At 34.8% G+C, this 19,651-nt stretch overlaps 4 protein-coding genes across 4 annotated transcripts; 3 read left to right on the forward strand and 1 right to left on the reverse strand.

The window, feature by feature from the left end:
- Positions 1–2,402: 2,402 nt before the first annotated feature.
- On the reverse strand, positions 2,403–5,490 carry LOC116105198. The gene is made up of 3 exons (XM_031391637.1): positions 5,228–5,490; positions 4,562–4,690; positions 2,403–4,140 (listed from the first exon to the last, which is right to left on the reverse strand). Exons 1-3 carry the CDS (start codon positions 5,462–5,464, stop codon positions 2,644–2,646), a joined length of 1,863 nt encoding a protein of 620 aa, XP_031247497.1. The 5' UTR covers positions 5,465–5,490; the 3' UTR covers positions 2,403–2,643.
- A 1,168-nt stretch (positions 5,491–6,658) lies between these two features.
- On the forward strand, positions 6,659–10,645 carry LOC116105205 (uncharacterized GPI-anchored protein At1g61900-like). Its single transcript, XM_031391640.1, has 8 exons — positions 6,659–6,662; positions 6,792–6,971; positions 7,065–7,670; positions 8,218–8,463; positions 8,610–8,624; positions 9,007–9,147; positions 9,283–9,327; positions 10,257–10,645. The coding sequence occupies exons 1-8, from the start codon at positions 6,659–6,661 to the stop codon at positions 10,325–10,327; spliced, it is 1,308 nt and encodes a 435-aa protein (XP_031247500.1). The 3' UTR covers positions 10,328–10,645.
- Positions 10,646–15,218: 4,573 nt separating this feature from the next.
- LOC116105207 lies at positions 15,219–15,617 on the forward strand. The gene has a single exon (XM_031391641.1). The coding sequence runs from the start codon at positions 15,219–15,221 to the stop codon at positions 15,615–15,617; it is 399 nt and encodes a 132-aa protein (XP_031247501.1).
- Positions 15,618–16,901: 1,284 nt separating this feature from the next.
- On the forward strand, positions 16,902–17,300 carry LOC116105208. The gene has a single exon (XM_031391642.1). The coding sequence runs from the start codon at positions 16,902–16,904 to the stop codon at positions 17,298–17,300; it is 399 nt and encodes a 132-aa protein (XP_031247502.1).
- Positions 17,301–19,651: the final 2,351 nt, after the last annotated feature.

Raw genomic sequence — 19,651 nt, forward strand, 5'->3', positions numbered from 1 at the left:
TTTCCCCAAAAACCTCAATTTCTCATGTAAACCAATAACCTTAGTAATGAATCATATTTATATAAAGAAAAATCACTAAACTATGGCAAATAGTAAACCAAAACAAACCATTTGAAGTTTATAACAAACATTTACTTCAATATGAAAATTCGGGCTTCGATTTTCCACTCACCATTTTGGAGCTCGACCCTTAAGCACAAAAAAAGATTGAAATCCTCTAACAATGACGCCGCTTGTCTCCCTATATACAAAATCTAATAAATCGTTCATACATAAGTCCCTCTAAGGTGAAACCTCAATATTAAAATCATTGGACATTTCACACACCAAAAGATCGATTAACCTAACTTCTTCTTTAACAAAACTGTCTCATAACAAAACATTGGTCGCTCTCAGATTTTTCATAAAAATTATATTCATCAATTTGAGCCATAATTTTAATGGGGCATTCTAGAGACACATAAGTTGTTCCTATTATTTTCTAAAGTCATTCCGGAATCAATAACTATTTAAAATACAATTTTCTTTCAACTCATTCAAAACTGTCAACTGTTTCTAGAATTGAGGTTACTGACTAGTAAGTTTTGTAACAATTTAACCTTTAATTGAAACCTCATGAAACGCTCTAGAATTAAACTAGACACGTATAGGATTCACCAGAATTTAAAAATCATTCAATTTGGATAAGAATAGATGCATCAAATCATTTTCCAAATATACATGTTCTGCAGAAAACGAAAGTTCCAGAATTCACAAGACAACTTAAAAAATCCATATAAAATTCAATTCTTCGAGTTTTTGAGTGAAATAAGTTTTCAAACACTCCCCAAGAAGTCTAGAACAACATATCCGAAATTCAGCTTAAAAACAAAAACCCAAAACATACCAACAATTTTCGGAATTCCAAATGGCCAGATTTTTGTACAGTTAACCCTTATATCAAAATCACATCTTTTAACAAAATTTTGTTTAGGAAACACATATATGTTTTACCCACATAACATTATTGAACTCAATCTTCCCATTTTAGTGTAATCTCATGCCATTACACTCAATTATAATCAACACAAATCAAATGAACTAAAACTCATCAATAAGGGGAATTTTAAGCTTTACTCATCTCTCATTCAGATCACCGGAGTTTTGTTCGCTGGCAGCCACTTTTCCAGCCACCTCCATAACTCTCTTCTCTCCTCTCCCACTCTATTCTCGGTTTCATGTTTCTCTCCCTTCTTTCTTTTCTTCTTCCTCTCCTTCTCTTCTTCTTCTCTCTTTTTCTTCTCTCCTTCCTCTCTTTTCTTTCTTCTTCTCCGTTTTTCTTTTCTTTGAATAATCATTGCTCATCACAATATTTGAAAACTTTCAAATTCTTATACTTTACCCCCCAGAATCACAAAATAAAATTTAATAAAATTCCATAAAAAAATATGAGGTATTACAAGACCTCTCGAATAATACATCAAATATGTAGTTTATTTCTTCTATGTATTACTAATTTATGAATCTAACTACCATTAATACATTGACAGACAATAGGTAATGAAACTAATGGGTTGTTTTGCATAATTGGAACATGAAATATATGTTATCTCTATGAACATATGGGATCCAATATGTACTTGTAAGAGACAAATTAAAGGCCTTAAAAAATGGATAAATGATTTGTGTTCATATGGGGATTATCAGTTGCATTTCTCAATTCTAATAATCTACATTTCAGTACTTGTAACTTCAGACAACTTGTTCTGAGATTTCCCAGCAAATTAAATTCTCTGGCTTTTTAAATCTATAAACGGTTTCACTTGTTATAGACAAATTTAAATCCGAGGGGGACAGCCGGGTTCCTAAATCAAGGTTATATCCTTCAAATTCAATCTTGCCTCACTCAATAACCTACCAAAGCTTCTCAAAATGATGACTCAATTATTTTCTCTAGGCTGGTTCTTTCTGGAGATTGGAGTTGCAGGTTTTATATTTTCGGCTGCAATCTTTTGTATTTTAGATTGCGAGAAACGAGTTGTGTAATTTTCTTATTGTGATCATAACTCATATCAAACCACCGAATGGTGATGAGAACTTTTTTCAGTGTATCATTTGAAAGCAGCGTCAAACTTATAACTAAAAGCAATAGGCCATATATGATATGTAGACAAATAGATATGGACATGAAAGTTTGTTTGCATGTGGGGTATAAGGTGGTAGAAAGGAAACAAGATGGCGGACCTCAAATGCCGAATCTCACATATACAAAAATGGTTCTTTTCTCAGGAAAATGACCAAAAGAAAACTTCACTGGGATCCCACTTCTTGCCAGCCCCCACCCGAATAGAGAAAGTATTGTCCCTCAAACACTACTCAACTTGAAGATGCATTGACTTACAAGAAATTTGAATATGCTGGAAATGAATTGTATTGCTCAACTGTGGAAATAATAAAATATTGGAGTGCCCACAATTTCAGGGACTAAAACATGTAGTAAACTTCGTGTTTGCGCGATGCAGTAAAACTAAACTAGGCAGTGATGGAAAAAATTGCTACTGAAGCTGAAAGTTGGTGATCAAATTATAAAGAGAAAAACCAGTTCCTATGCAGGAGGGTGCCCCTGAAACAAGAAAATTTTACAGTTAATATAACTGAGTGTATTTAAGTTGCTTTCAAACACTTTGCCTTTGAACCATTCTTTTGGATGCCCCGTGGCCATTCAGTGAACCCTTTCATTCCTTGAGTTATATGCGGATTCTCTGAGTCCGATGATACTAACTGCCCTACTGAATCTCGTTGCCGGAGCCTGCTGCACCAATCGACTGACTTTCTACGTGGAGAAGTTGTTCCCGCGCTAGAAACTGTCCCATTTGAAAGCCTTTCATGAACCTCATGTGATGTTATCTTGCAGAATTTGCCATTACTTGTTAATGATCTCCTAAATTTAGATACAGAAGATGCCTTTTGCCTTGGTTGTTTCCCCGACATTGAGCATACCTTGTTGATTTCTGTATTTTGAGAATCTTGAATTACTTTCTCATTGCATTCCATTTTGCACCTTGAAGCAAGTTGGCTTTCCTTAGCTCTGATAGCAGAGTGGTGACTCCCTTCAAATGAATATCTTGAACCTTGATCCTCAATATGACTTGCTGATGCCCATACTCTTACATCTTCTTCGAAACCATTGTTATGGTTATTGTTAAAAACATTTACCTCAGGACTTATAGCATCATAGTTCGAAGCATCGCCAACGGGATTATACTTGATCATCAACAGATCCATCTTCCTCTCATTAGCTTCAACTTGTCGATTTTCATCAAAAACAGAGAATATACCACTTGATTTTGGTGGCACATATTCAAATTCTTTTGTGTCTTGAAAATTCACTGATTTGACTGCCTGTATGATCAACTCAGCTTTTCTTAATTCAGTCTCATCCAAGTTCTCACTTCTTGACCTCAAAAAAAATTCAAGGTCAGCCAGCAAGTTATTCATCTGAAAATATTTATATTCAAGAGCCAATCTTGCATCAACTAACTTCATCTGGACACGTTCTTCACGCCAAACCTCAGCCAGCTGCAACATTCTCCTCTCTTCTTCCAACTCTTCACGAAATTTAAACGTTTCACTCTTCAACACTTCCATTTCAGTCTTGTCTTCTCCAATTTTGTTAGCCAGTTCATTACAAACTTCCTCCATCAGCTCTCTGGCCATTTTTTCTTCCTCGTAATCTTTCATGAGCTGCTTTTCAGACGACTTAGAGTTAGCCAGCTCCTTGACCAATTTAGAGTTGATAATGTCTATTCTTTCTCGGCTTTTCATTCCCACGCTTAATTCATCCTTTAAGTTGTCAATAATTGCACGCATTTTATTGTATTTGCTCTGCCATGAGTTTCTTTCTCCTCCAAGCTTTCCCAATAAGTGTTCAAATTTCATCTTAGAGGACCGAAGCTCATCTTCAAGCCCATGTATCCGTAACCGAGCCTGTGATAATTCTGCTTGCAGTGCAGAAACAACAGACAGAGTATTAAATTGACCTTCAAGAAACTTGGTATGGCTGTACAAGCAATTAGGCTCAGTGGATGTTGTCGAGCACCTGGGTTCCCACTTTGTTGCCCCTTCCATTGCTGACTTGGGATATGGCAAAGAAGATGCACGCTAGAAATTTTTTGAAGCAAAAAGAAACACAATTAGAAAATTGATAACGTGAATCAGTGAATCTATAGGATGAGAAAGGAAGCAATACTTTTAAAACCAAATTTCTAATTATCAGGCAATTCTAAGTTGGACAATTGAACATCAGCTGATGCACAGGACAGGACAGGATATTAAAAACTACTACTTTACCATCGTTTGAACACAACTAGCATAGCATAAATTTGTCAAACCAAATTTCAAACAAACAACTTTCTTGTAAACTAGGGAAATGGTATATGGTTGTAGAGGGCGGATCCTAACCAACCTACTTTCGTTTAGGCCACAAGCTAAACTATCTAGTAACCAACCATGTTGATTATCTTCCTCTAGAATGCGAAGAACGGTCGAAAATTATAATCTCCTAAGAAAGAAGAAGGCACACCTTATGCTGGACTTTATGGTTTGGAGTACAACCGGGTAGAGGGCTCTGCTGCAGATGCTTAGTTCCCGGAACATATTCTCCGCTAGTGCGACAGAAAGGAAGCACTTGCTTTACATGTCCAGCACGAGGCTGCAGGAAAGAACATGACAAGGGTTTAAAATTCGGAAAATGTTTAAAGAAAATTGAAGTTTAAATTTTTTGACAGCATAAAATAGAAATCATGCCAATTCCTACTCCAAGAATATGTAAACAAGTAAATCGACTGAATCAAGCCATTAATTTGAAAGTTTTCTCTAAGCACTTGCAGAGATTCTGTAAAACTGCATTATTCCCATGTCCCGAATGGAGATGTGAACAGAAACATATAATTTAAGCGTAATGCGCTATTCATGAATTATGATTTCGGAGAAGTTAAAACTCTGTTCCTCAACTCCATCAACATAAATTAACATCAAGCTCCCAAGAAAATGGTGTTTTATGTCTTCTTATGTCCCAATTTTCTCAGCATCCAAACACATAATTACTACAAGCTAGCATTGCCCAACACAGTTCTGTAATCAAACCATTCCCAAGAAAAAACAATTCTTTAAATTTCCCACCATTTTCCCGGCAACCAAACACAGCAGACATCACAGTTACTCAAAAAGGCCATATATCTACACGTACCTGAGCCAACAAACGCAATTGCCAGAGCCCAGCAGCCAATTTCCTGGCCGACATCTCAACGCCTCCGCCGCCCCTGGAGGCGCGTTGTTTGTCGTCAAACTTCCAGTGAACGAGCGGAGTCAATGGAGACCTGTGCCTCCGACGGCGGTAACCATTTGGTGGTTTCCTGAATTTGGCACAGTGAGACTGAGGGCCAAATGGGACATTCATTTTTTGTCTCTCCGCTAAAAGTGTCATTCCAAATAGAGTGAGACAGAGTGAAGTTCGGACAAAAGTGCTGGAATTGCGGAGCTTTTGCCGCGTGGACTGAAACTAAGTTCACTGCAAACCTTGCAGTGCTGTAATGTTACGTAGTGAATGTACTTCGGTATTTGTGCTGTAAGGAATATTGATAATTTCGCAGATCCCTAATCTATATTTTATGACCCAAAGATCCCTATAAATATAATATGATTTGAATAATCAAAATAAAGTTCCTTTGGAGATTGCTTGCTAGTTTTAAATAGGATTATTATCTCACAACATTTTGGGGGTATTCCGACCATTTACATATACTTTAACTAATTTTTCAGAACTTCGAAATTAACGATTGAGTAAAGTCTATAGTATCCACTCCTATTAACAAATTTGAAACTCTTTTGAAGATACGATTGGTAACCTATGACTGAGCCCGATCAATATTCTTCCTTTTGGTTCACCGAACCAATTACTTGTACTTAACATTCAATAGATTACCAAANGTCATGAATGAGAGAAAAATTCACAAGTACCGATGTATAAGAGTAGAAACACTAAGTTTCACATTTAAACCCTGGCGTCTAAGCAACATCTTTTTCACTGGACACTAGTGTCCCAAGTCCTAGAACATGACTCTACTTCCATGCTTCCCTTATGTTTACCACTCTTCTTTGCATCCCTACAAAACCTGTGAATATGTGAGCATAACTCAAATTTATAGCATAAGCACATATGTAAAGAATTATTACTTATCAAATACTTATTGAGTAGGGAAATATGTTTATTTGTGTCTAAGCAAACCCCAAATCGATAATCACTTGAAATGTCTAATAATGCTATTTGTTTTTTCTTTCAGTTAGAGGAGCCATTTGACATTGATTTTTAATGGAATATAGTGGATCTTAGATTTGGTACTAAAATAGTTTTACCGTATCTAAATTTACAAAAAATATATATTGTTATAAGAATATTTCTTTATGATGGTTTCTGAAATCCTAATTTACAGTAGTCGTTCACCATGAGAGTCATACACTGCTTGCTTAAATCACTTGATCTGATATTAACCGTTAGCATCTGGTAGTTGCCCATAGACACCAAGCCAGTAGCTTCTATCAACGCAAGCATTTGAATTTTCCAAGCATACGAACTTTCACTTTTTTCCCTTCAATTTATTGATTTAGGACTTGAAATATCATGGGTCAACCTTTGATTATGAGCATTGCCATTTCCCTGTTGTTAACTTTAGCTCCAAAACTGGAATTCTACTTGTAAGGTGCTTTTACAACTGGATATTGCAATTATCTTAGGAATCCTTATGTTGTTGCAGGTTTCCATGAATCTTGTTGCAGTCAACTATATAATCTTAAAGATCCTGTATTGATAAACAAACAAGGAGATGCCCTTTTGCCCGAGATTTCTCCTGCTGCATCTCCTCAGCCCTATCTTCCTCTTCTTGCCCCCTCGCCATTGGAACCCTTCACAAATAGTACTGTCCCAAAACTATCAGGTTTGTCTTACAGGGCCTAATACTGCTGGTTCTCAAAGCCACAGGTTGAAATTTATACTAACATTTTGCTCTTGATGCCGTTTCTTCTTGCAGGACACTGTACGTTAAACTTCAGTGCAGCCGAAAGCTTGATGACCATGACTTCAACTGATTGCTGGGCGTTTTTGGCCCCATTGTTGGCTAATGTAATGTGTTGTCCACAGCTAGATGCCACTCTTGTGATTCTTATTGGTCAGTCCAGTAAAGAAACTGATGTGCTTGCTTTAAACAAGACCCTTGCTGAGCATTGCCTCTCTGATATTGAGCAACTTTTGGTGGCCCAGGGTGCTTCTGACAATCTTAAGCAGATATGTTCTATTCATCCGTCGAACCTCACTGAAGCATCTTGTCCTGTCAAAGGTGTCGATGAGTTTGAGAGCGCTGTGGATTCCTCTAAACTCCTTTCTGCCTGTGAAAAGATTGATCCTGTGAAAGAATGTTGTGAGCAAGTTTGTCAGAATGCCATATCAGATGCTGCTACAAGAATTGCACTTAAAGCTTCTGATCCCTTGAGCATGGGCGGGCCCAATGTTCTACCTCAACACTCAACTAGAATAAATGATTGTAAAACTGTTGTTCTCCGATGGCTGGCCAGTAAACTTGGTCAGACTCGTGCAAAGGAAGTTCTCAGAGGATTATCTAATTGCAATGTTAATAAAGGTCAGCATGTAGTGAAATATGGATATAGAAGCGTAATTTTGATCAGAAAGTATCGATTCATGAAACTGTAGATAATCAATGGGGATTCCTTAAATGATGTTCTATTTGTTTGGCTCTCATATGGGTTTTCCAGATTATTATTCAGATGTTCAATCATTAAAAGCTCACAATTCCAATACTTGTGAGTATTTAGACGAATATAAAGATGTGATTGGGTATGCAGACAATACTAGACCTTTTGATATTCTTTTTGTGTCTGTGTCCATATCCAACCATATCCTTGCTAGTTTTCGTCACGTGATTGATCAGTTATTCATGGCCATGAGAGGCTCTAGGTTATTGTTATTATTTGTATCTGGGATTTCTTTATGAAGGATTAAAGTTTTCCATTTTTTTCCTACTGTGTCCTTTCGTGTGTTTGGACTAGGTAGTAATTCATGTTTGCTCTCCTTATTTTCTGTATTATTTTATTCAGTGATGCCAATCTGTTCACTTGATCCAGTTGAGTTTGTATTTCATAGTAATTTTCTTTTGATTTCTGCTTCAGTTTGCCCTTTGGCATTTCCCAACACGAAGCATGTGGCAAAGAGCTGTGAAAATCCTATTATTAACCAGACAGCTTGCTGTACTGCCATGGAGAGCTATGTATCACACTTACAGAAGCAGAGCCTCATTACCAACTTGCAAGCTTTAGATTGTGCTACACTACTAGGAATGAAGTTGCAAAAGTCAAATATAACAACAGATGTTTATAAACTCTGCCACATAAGTCTCAAGGATTTCTCTTTACAAGGTCAGTCCTTGGAGCTGTTTCATAATATCCCTTGACAACCAAATTAAAGATTTTTTTTTTCAGATGCATAAAGCTGTTACTAATGCATAACACTTGTCATTTTGCTATTTTGGTGGTGGTCCTGGGGATTGACAATATGATTGCAGCCGCTGGAAGTCAAGGTGAGATGCATACTTCATGTTTTATAATTTCACATAACAATGTTGTATAGTTCCAGTTAGGTCAGCATAGGTTATTTCCAATTAGAATTTTAGGCTTGTCAATGTTTATTATTGCATTGTTGAATTAAGTTTGAATCCGCACACCTGATGTCGTGCCAATGCTAGTGATAACAGCCACAATTTGTACACTGGCCATAATCAATCCTCCTTGGGCACAAAAGCATTGAAACTAAACCTCCTAGCACCTGTATCTATAGTTTCTTAGTTTTGCAATGTAGATATGTGGAGTAGGAAGATTAGAATATAACCTTTTATTGCACTTTTTTTTTAACTTCTATTGGGTTTTTAATAACCTGCATTTTTCTATCCTTTTCTACAACAGAGTCTGGATGCCTCCTGCCAAGCTTGCCTTCAGATGCAACATTTGACAAGTCTGGGATCAGCTTTATTTGTGATCTCAATGACAATATTCCAGCCCCGTGGCCTTCTTCATCTCAGTTACCAGCTCCATCATGCAATAAAAGTATGTTCTAGTGATAACAAATTGGATAACCAATATCCAGAATCCAATTGATTTTCTTTAATGATTACACAATTATCGCTTGGAGTTATTATTCACTCTGCAAATTATTTATTTATTTTGACTTGTGGTATGCAGCTATAAGGATTCCGGCACTTCCGGCAGCTGCATCTGCACAAAGTGGTAATTATATACGTACCATCTTCTTCTTGTGCCTTTTTTTTTTTTTTTTTTCTTTAAACTTAGATGCCAATTGACCATCAGAGTGAGAAATGAACCATAGTTGCTCCTATCACGTATGCTTTAATTTTTAGTTAACATTGAACCAAGTTGGCTACTACTATGTAAGTTAAGAAATCAAGAAATTAAAACAAGGAATAAGTTTATCATGTGTAAGAAAAAACGAGAACTCAGGAACTTTACGATGATATATCATTTGTCTTAAAATTATATCACTCATCATGTGTTTTTTGGGTAAAAAATAGAGAACTTTGTGTAAAATCTGTACAATGATTTCAGTAAGATTTCGGGAAATTCAATTCCTGGTGATGAATCGGGTTCAGGCTTGTTGCAAAGAATCCAATAGGTATCAAACCTGCCTATCCATTTGAATCAAAACATTATCTTGTAGTACAATGTATTAAAGTGAGACTAGGGATCAGCTGTAGTGTTTTTCATTCAAGGGTTTAAACATGTATCATTCCATCTGCATACTAGGAAGGAAATTTACATTTAAATATGTATGGTTATGGTCGAAAACTTGGAATATTGCATGTGCACCAATTCATTTCAACCCAATGACTGTTAATAACTATGCCCTCACGATCTGAAAAGTACATGAAGACATAGATGGATGTGAGGTGACATTTAATTGCAGAACAGAACAGTTTCTTAAGATGATAGCTTCTACATATACAGTCTAAGCCTCCCGACATTTCTTCTCTCTCGGTGATGTCCTCCCGTCTTAAGTACAAATAACTATATCTTCAGAGTTAAAGAGCAAGCATTGTCTGTACGTGATATATATACTTGGAGTGTTAAATTTTCAGTGTGTTGTGATTCTTACTTAATGGTTGCTTCTGCTTTACATCATTTTTTTTCATGTGTAACAGGTCTTTATAATGAAGATTTGAAATTTTATCAACTCTTTGCTTCCTCGTTGATTCTCTTGATGCTCATATAGTTTTGATGAACGCCGTTCCTGCTTATTTTCTACGTTAGAATCTTTTTAGTCACTGCCAATACAATTCTCTCAATCCTTACAATACAAGGATTTATAATTGGATGATGAGTTATATGTCAAAAGTTCTATCATCTCCCAACACGTCTTAAGTTAATTTAGTTTGAAGAGTAAGAGTACCTGGTTTTGGAGTTAATTTGTGTTTTTGATAGCATATTAATTCTTGATTCTTGCATGCTTTTTGTAATAAATTCTTTGTAAATATATATGTATCAGTAAAATGAAGGAATGTTAATATCTGCTACCATTTGACTATGCCATGTATAGTTTGTTCCAGATTTATTTCAAGCTCAATCTTCCCAGGATATGTTCTAGATTTCAACTTTTACATTGATATTTTTCTTTATTTTTTTTCTTATTCTTTGTTTGTACTTAACATGTGTTAGGTACAATTCCATTGTTTAACAAATTACTTGAAAAACAGCTTCTGATCAGTGTATTTTGGAATTGTAACACAAAATCACTAGTAAACCGATACTGCATGTTCAGGTTCACAGTTACTCAGAGATGACAATTAGCAGTACTAGCTGCAGGCACTAATCTATAGCATTGTGTAAATATATTAAAGTTGGTAATAGTGGCAGAGAAACTCTAGGTGCATTTGTTTCGTTATTTTGGATAGGATTTTGGGAATAATATTGGGTAGTTGAATAGAGTGAGTATTACGAGATTTAAAAATTAACAAAAAAATCTCCTGAGTGCGCTAATTTAACTAAACATCTCAATATATAAAAATTTTATAAAATGAAAAAAACACCCCCATCCACCCATAGTGCTAGATTCTGGCCACCACGGATGGAATCTGGCCTGAAAATGGCATTACAATGCAGATCGGTCAGATCTGGCCGGTCGTGCGTTGATATGGCTTTTTTCGGCCAGATCTACGGCAAGATCTGGCATTTTTCAGCCATATTCATTGTAGATTTGACCGAAAAAGGCCAAATCGACGAATTACCGGCCAATTCTGGTCGTTTTTACGCTGTTGTAACAGATTTCGGCAATCGTTGACTATCATTGTTGAAACCTAGCAACTATGGGTGGGTGGGGTTGTTTTTGTTAAATTTTAAACTTTTTTTTCAGGGGTGTTTAATTAAATTAATAAACTTAAGGGGTCTAAAAGTAATGTAAGAAATAAAATAGTATTTCCCAAATAATTAAACTAACATGTATTTTGGGAATAGGATAGAGAATAATAAAACAAACGCACCCCTCAATATCCATATGGGTTTCAGAGGAGAAGAATAGTAAGTGAGAATAATGATTAAAATGAGAAGCCTTTAATAGCTGAGGTACCAACTATAAGGTGTGTTTGGTTGGAGGTAATAGAGGATTACTAAGGTAATGTCATCTTATATTACTTAATTACCACACTTGATTATCAAGTAATATAAGATTCCGATAATCTTTCAAAACTAATAATAGTTAGTATTGGTAACATAGAAGGTAATCTGATTACCTCCATTTTTTTAGGTATTTTAAGATTATTTAGTAATCTTATTTTTGTTATAATTTTACCCCTTAGAGTGCGTTTGGATCGGGGTCATATAAGATAATGGGGTAATCTTCGTTTATTTTGTAAGATTCCAGTATTTGGTTTGCAAATAATAAAATATTATATAAATCTTTTATTGCAAATAGTGTTTATTATTGGTAATGTCGGGGATAATCTAATACCCTCACCCACCCTTGGGATTAAAACATTATCGGGTAATTTGATTTTTATACCTATTTTGCCTTTAATTAAATACCATTTTGGACACAATTGCCCTCAAATGTCTACCAAATAACAATTAGCTTAGCCCCTACATTTGAGCTCTGTTTTAAAACCCGAACCGGATTGGCCGATTCAACCAGGACTCGGCCTTAACTTCGATCTGAGTTAACATAAAAACCGAAAATAATATAAAATCCGCTTTGGACCAGTAATAGACCAATGAAATAGTACAACATTGTCGGTCTGATCAGCCCGGAGTTTAAAACGGTTCACCATTTTGGGGTTAATCTGATCCCTAATTCCTAAACCAGATTTGCAGCTGTTAGTGTATATTAGTGTATGCCTTAGAAACCATTCGTGTTGTCGGTTTTAGAGCATTTTGTCTTGTATGTATATATCATAAATAATAGAAGAAAGAGTTCTTTAATTCATATATATAAATTGCTTCCTTAATTTAGTCATGCATTTAAAATAAAGTATGTATATGAATTATCCAGATGATTCATTTAATCGGTAAATGAATTATCGAAAAGGGNATGCAAAAACTTAATTAAGTGAATAAAATGTTTTTTAAATGCTAATCTTACAATAATAAGATAGCCAACCCCACTATTAATTAACTCTTTGAAAATCTACACTTATAGATAAATCAATATTTAAAAAAAAAAATTCAGATAAAGATGGGTTGATTTGATCTTTTTACACACACACGTGGGAAAAAATTGGTCAAGCCACCACTCTCAAAGGTTCAATCTTAAACGTTTCTATCATGGGCCAAATTATTATTTTATAAATAAATGTATTTTTCTATTTTCGATCCCTGTTACACAAGCTTGTTCCTGATAATTTTTGTTCAAAAATATTATGTTGTGTCAAAGTCTTACATTGGTTGATAGACGAGAGTCTTGGTCGCTTATATAGCACAAGAACACTATTACCACTTAGAGATACATTTTTAGGATAAAATCGTACAGACTTTAAGACTCAAAGCAGACAATACTTTTGAGAACCCACCTATCATGTATTTGAATCCGACATACTCAGACGTTCGAATATGAAATATATCACGCTCAGACATAATATGGATCTGGCCATTCAAACATAATATGAATCCGACACGCTCAAACGCTTGGATATAATATGTATGTGGATAGACTCTTTCCTCCCTTGAATACACGTGGTATTCATAAATAAGACAGTTTTGTTTCATTTTCTTTTGGGATAATAATATTAGCGGCCAAAGTAGTCTTGAAGCTTATCTTTTCTTGGTCATCCTAAACACAAATTAAACGGGTGACTAATTTAAGAAGTTTTCTAGAGTTATAAGCAACTCCATCGATTTGACTAGCTCTAGGCATAACGTAGTACATAAAGTTTGAAGATTGAACTAGTAAAATTGTTGAATATACTGTATAGTTCTGTCATGGGCAAAGATATTTTTAGTTTTGAATACTATTAACATACAATTAATTCAAACTAATTAATAAACCATGTGTTATTTTCAATCAAACTTACTCTCAAGTACGAAATTGACTCGATGTAAATTGAGTGTAATACACTTATCGAAAATCTTCTTTCCCCACTTTCTATGTCACTTCACCATTGTTTGATAAGACAAGACCCTTCAACAAATTTTCTAAATGCCTTCGTCATTCATTGTAGCTTATACTGTTAGTTTTAGTTTGTTTTTTTAGCGACATTTAGAAAGCTCACACCTCCAACTGCCGAACATGAATAATCTTTTTCTTTTATTTTTTATTTCTGTGGTGACATCTTCTCAAGTTTTAGTTTCGATTTCGGTGTGCCTTGATCCCAATGTTTCTGATATTTCAGTGGGCTATAATATTGTTGATTCTAACGTACGTAAATTCTATTCTTGAATAAAAAATATAAGAAAATTCATGATGTTTACGTATGTTACCTGATGTTACCTCATGTTAAATCAATATAGATATGCATGAACCACTAGTAGGTGACTTGATGTACAAAAAGAGATTTTATAAGCTTTTAAGTTCGAGTCCCTTAAGACACTAATAAGGATAGCTATTAGGACTCTCCTGGTCGATAGTTCTAAAGTTTTAGAGGATTAGTTGAGGGTATGCGTAAAATGATCCGGACATCTCTGATGATTAAAAAAAAAAAAAAAAAAATACACATACATGCATGCAAAACAGCTTGTATTGTATCAAGAGAATTATGAAGAAATAAACCAATCCAACTTCACATTGAAGGAAAGGAAACTTAGAGTACAGGATAATTTAAAATTTTAAATGTTTCAAAGAATTATAAACTATGGATTAACGAATATATAATTTTATGTAGGTGGTGGATTGATTAATTAATTAATTAACAGCAATCAATTAAGAAGAATTGAACAAGAAGGAACCTTGATTGCTTCTGAAAATTTGGCGTTTGATTAACAAAACATCTACACATTTTTTGTTTATGTAAATTAATCTGTTGATGATGAAGATATATGAAAGGAAATGTGAATAGCAGTGAGAAAGGAATCAAAGGTTAAGAAAATAAGTTAAGGTCATTTATCAAAGATGGGGTAAGGGGAAGGTGAGAATAAATCAAAGAAAGTCAAGGATTCCCTTCCCATGTCTTTGTTCACACTTACAGATTATGCCACCTCTTAATCCATTTCATACTCTTCTTCTTCTCCACTTTTCTCTCCTTTTGCATATGCTAGCCAGCTGGTCAACCCCCTCTATAAGTTATTGCTTCAAGCCACTCCACACGCTGAGTACACTGAACCACCCATATCCACCGTCCCACGTCACGAGTTTAAATCTCAAAACCTAGAGTTACATATTGGAGCCGATTAAGTTTGTTGACATCATGAATGATCAGATCAGCAGCTCGATCCCGTGGGAAAACCTAGCCGCTAGCCGTTCAATATTTTTGGTCAACTAACCAAACTCTTAAATATTTCCACGTAAGACCAAATCCTACGTAGCAAATCCATATAATACTCTTAAATATGTAATCTTCGTGGAAGTTGGCTAAGGCTAATCATCATCTATTTGTGTATATATAAACAGATTGAATCAGTTTCGAAATCTCTTCTTTCTCACAAAAGAATAAATAAATATTAAAATAAACTTCAAATCTCAAATGGGAAATTGTATTAGGCGTGAGTCATCAAACATGGTGTGGGCTGGCGATGATTGGGAGTTCTCCTCAAGGGGTAGAGTAATGGATGATATTGATGATGATAAGCATGGTGAGCGAAATGCCGGCGATGTTAACGTAGAGAAGCGGAGGCTGCTGAGTGAAAAGGGAGGGTTTTCGAGTTCGAGTTCGTTATCGTCGTCGTCTCCATCGACGCGGGAGGTGAAGATAAAGATTTCGAAGAAGGAGCTGGAGGAGTTGGTGCATAGAGTTGACATGCAAGGTTTGTCTCTTAAACAAGTCTTGGAAAAGTTGATTGATGCTAATATCGATCATCATCATCATCTAGAGCACCAACGGTCATGGAGGCCGGTCTTACAGAGCATTCCAGAGGTTGATTAATTAATTAATTAACCAATGAGTTGTTCAATTGTATTGTACATGTTAAAAGTTAAAAACATTAGGCTATGATCTGGAGATTTTATTGTACAGAAGTTCTTATCGTCTCCATATTCTTGTTTCACATTTCTTGAGTTGTAAATTTATTGTATTTGTACTCAATCAAGTTCCATAGCCAATTCATAATTTCTCTTATTTGGGGTGGCCACGGGACATGGATCCGGCATATCGAACCGGGGTAGACTCTTTCCTATAGATTTTTTTTTTTTTTTTTTCCTTGTAACCGAGGGCGTCCGACAGGCACGTAGCACATAGATAGTTGTGGGTTCAATTTAACCCACTAAATTTTTTTAAAATTTCAGAAAAAGATTAATATTTTATAAATTTTATAATTTTAACCCAATTTAATTTCATATTAATCTCATGAATTATTAATTAACTATTTTTTAACTTTTCTCTCTTCTTAATTTTCTCTCATTTTCTCTCATATTATATTTTTCCTTTGGTTAAATACTCAAGAAAGGTCACTCTTTTGGATTACGAGATAAGATAATGCTCATTTTATTTATTTATTTATTTTTTACTTAAACTTCTTTTCTTTTAGCTTTCTTAATTGATGAAAGATCATGAACTATGAATTTTTGTTGAGTTTAATAAATGAGTTTGAAATCGGAAAATTAAATTACTAAATTTTAATGTGGGTTTTGATTTAACCTTGTTTATGTTGATGTATGAGTTAATTAATTGTTGTTTTAAGTTGAGTTTGATAAATTTTGGCTAGTTATTGATTTAGTTTAGAATGGTTTTAAAGAATTAATAAAACCCTAAATTGTAGAGATTTGGAGATTATGCAATGTTTTTAGAATATGAAAAAACGTCGAGGACAATTGTAGAATTGATAATTTGGTATATATAACTTTTAAAAGTACATTTTTTTATGCTTATTACTTCAGTATATATTTTATTGTAAAATTATCAATTTTGATGTTTTGAACCCACTGACTCATAATCCTGGCTATGTCCCTAGTGTTCAGACTAGCTTGCATGCATCTCAACTAATCTCCTGAGGTCCTGAAGTTAATAGCCAGATAAATCCCCTTAATGGTCACCCCTATTAGTAACACAAGTTGATCAAACTCAGGACCTCTTGAGTAATACACCTAAAAGTCCTAGTTGATTGTTAGATCACCCAATNTTTGTGTATATATAAACAGATTGAATCAGTTTCGAAATCTCTTCTTTCTCACAAAAGAATAAATAAATATTAAAATAAACTTCAAATCTCAAATGGGAAATTGTATTAGGCGTGAGTCATCAAACATGGTGTGGGCTGGCGATGATTGGGAGTTCTCCTCAAGGGGTAGAGTAATGGATGATATTGATGATGATAAGCATGGTGAGCGAAATGCCGGCGATGTTAACGTAGAGAAGCGGAGGCTGCTGAGTGAAAAGGGAGGGTTTTCGAGTTCGAGTTCGTTATCGTCGTCGTCTCCATCGACGCGGGAGGTGAAGATAAAGATTTCGAAGAAGGAGCTGGAGGAGTTGGTGCATAGAGTTGACATGCAAGGTTTGTCTCTTAAACAAGTCTTGGAAAAGTTGATTGATGCTAATATCGATCATCATCATCATCTAGAGCACCAACGGTCATGGAGGCCGGTCTTACAGAGCATTCCAGAGGTTGATTAATTAATTAATTAACCAATGAGTTGTTCAATTGTATTGTACATGTTAAAAGTTAAAAACATTAGGCTATGATCTGGAGATTTTATTGTACAGAAGTTCTTATCGTCTCCATATTCTTGTTTCACATTTCTTGAGTTGTAAATTTATTGTATTTGTACTCAATCAAGTTCCATAGCCAATTCATAATTTCTCTTATTTGGGGTGGCCACGGGACATGGATCCGGCATATCGAACCGGGGTAGACTCTTTCCTATAGATTTTTTTTTTTTTTTTTTCCTTGTAACCGAGGGCGTCCGACAGGCACGTAGCACATAGATAGTTGTGGGTTCAATTTAACCCACTAAATTTTTTTAAAATTTCAGAAAAAGATTAATATTTTATAAATTTTATAATTTTAACCCAATTTAATTTCATATTAATCTCATGAATTATTAATTAACTATTTTTTAACTTTTCTCTCTTCTTAATTTTCTCTCATTTTCTCTCATATTATATTTTTCCTTTGGTTAAATACTCAAGAAAGGTCACTCTTTTGGATTACGAGATAAGATAATGCTCATTTTATTTATTTATTTATTTTTTACTTAAACTTCTTTTCTTTTAGCTTTCTTAATTGATGAAAGATCATGAACTATGAATTTTTGTTGAGTTTAATAAATGAGTTTGAAATCGGAAAATTAAATTACTAAATTTTAATGTGGGTTTTGATTTAACCTTGTTTATGTTGATGTATGAGTTAATTAATTGTTGTTTTAAGTTGAGTTTGATAAATTTTGGCTAGTTATTGATTTAGTTTAGAATGGTTTTAAAGAATTAATAAAACCCTAAATTGTAGAGATTTGGAGATTATGCAATGTTTTTAGAATATGAAAAAACGTCGAGGACAATTGTAGAATTGATAATTTGGTATATATAACTTTTAAAAGTACATTTTTTTATGCTTATTACTTCAGTATATATTTTATTGTAAAATTATCAATTTTGATGTTTTGAACCCACTGACTCATAATCCTGGCTATGTCCCTAGTGTTCAGACTAGCTTGCATGCATCTCAACTAATCTCCTGAGGTCCTGAAGTTAATAGCCAGATAAATCCCCTTAATGGTCACCCCTATTAGTAACACAAGTTGATCAAACTCAGGACCTCTTGAGTAATACACCTAAAAGTCCTAGTTGATTGTTAGATCACCCAATAGTGATTTTTCCTTTAGAATTTGGGTTTAAGTTTCTTCATAAACACCTGTATAATTAAAAGACATTGTTTCTCACTTCTTAAAGGAAAATACTACGTTTACTGATTTTGCATACCGATTGATGTGAAGTGCGACATAGGGAGTCCTCAGTCTAACACGTCACATTCCATATCAGTCGAGACGAGGAGTTGGTATGCAAAATCGGTAAGTGTAGTCTTACCTCTTTTAAAAAATTACTGATTATGAAAAATTACAGTTTTAAATAAAGATCCGAAGAGTGAGTTTAGAGATCTCTGAATGTAAGTGGCATTAATATGGGGAGATTAGTAATAATGCCAAACTATATGGCCTTCTTTTAATTATACAAAAATCAGGGGAGGTACAAATTTGCTCAAAGATCAAATAAGTCTGAAATCAGGGAAAATTTTGTTGTGTTTAATACAGAAGACAAAGAAAGAGCAAGCTTTAAATGCCCAAGTAACTAACACCAGAAGAAAGAATAAATAAGCAAACCAAATCTCACACCTGTCAACCATGGCCAACCGACTAGTGGATGAAGATGAAAGGTATAATCACATATGGGTCCCTAATATTTAACTCCATACCAACTAAAATGAAAAAAAATAACACTTTAACCCCTATCAGCAAATTCTTTGCTCTTTAACTGAGAGTCTGAGAGGGCATAAAGTGTTACTTTCTTGGTTTTAGTGGACCTATATGTGATTCTCCTGGAAATTGAAATGAATTAGAGAGAAAGAAAGGAAAGGCAATTGATGAATGATGGCGTTAATGCAAGCAGTGGTTATATCTGAGTTTTAAGCCTCAGTAGGGTCCACTCACAGCTATTTCTGGTGCTGCTTTTGGGTCCCACTCACTTTGAGCTCATTCATGGCTTCTCTACTACACTCTCTCTCTCTGTTCATAATCATGTCTTTTATGCTTTTATCTCTAACCCACTACACTGTCCCTTCTCTCAATTTCAAGATAGGAGCTTGTTAACGTTTCTTTTAACTGTTTCTTTCCCCTTTTTTTGTTTCATTTTGTGTTTGGGTACTGTTTTTGTTTTGGAAGTTCAATAAAAAAGTGAACTTGGGGAGGCATGAGTGAAGGGGTGTCTCTGAAGCTCAGTCACAACATGGTTCTTCTACTTGTGTTTCTGTT

Source organism: Pistacia vera, unplaced genomic scaffold (assembly GCF_008641045.1).
Source record: "Pistacia vera cultivar Batoury unplaced genomic scaffold, PisVer_v2 Contig495, whole genome shotgun sequence".
NCBI lineage: Eukaryota > Viridiplantae > Streptophyta > Magnoliopsida > Sapindales > Anacardiaceae > Pistacia > Pistacia vera.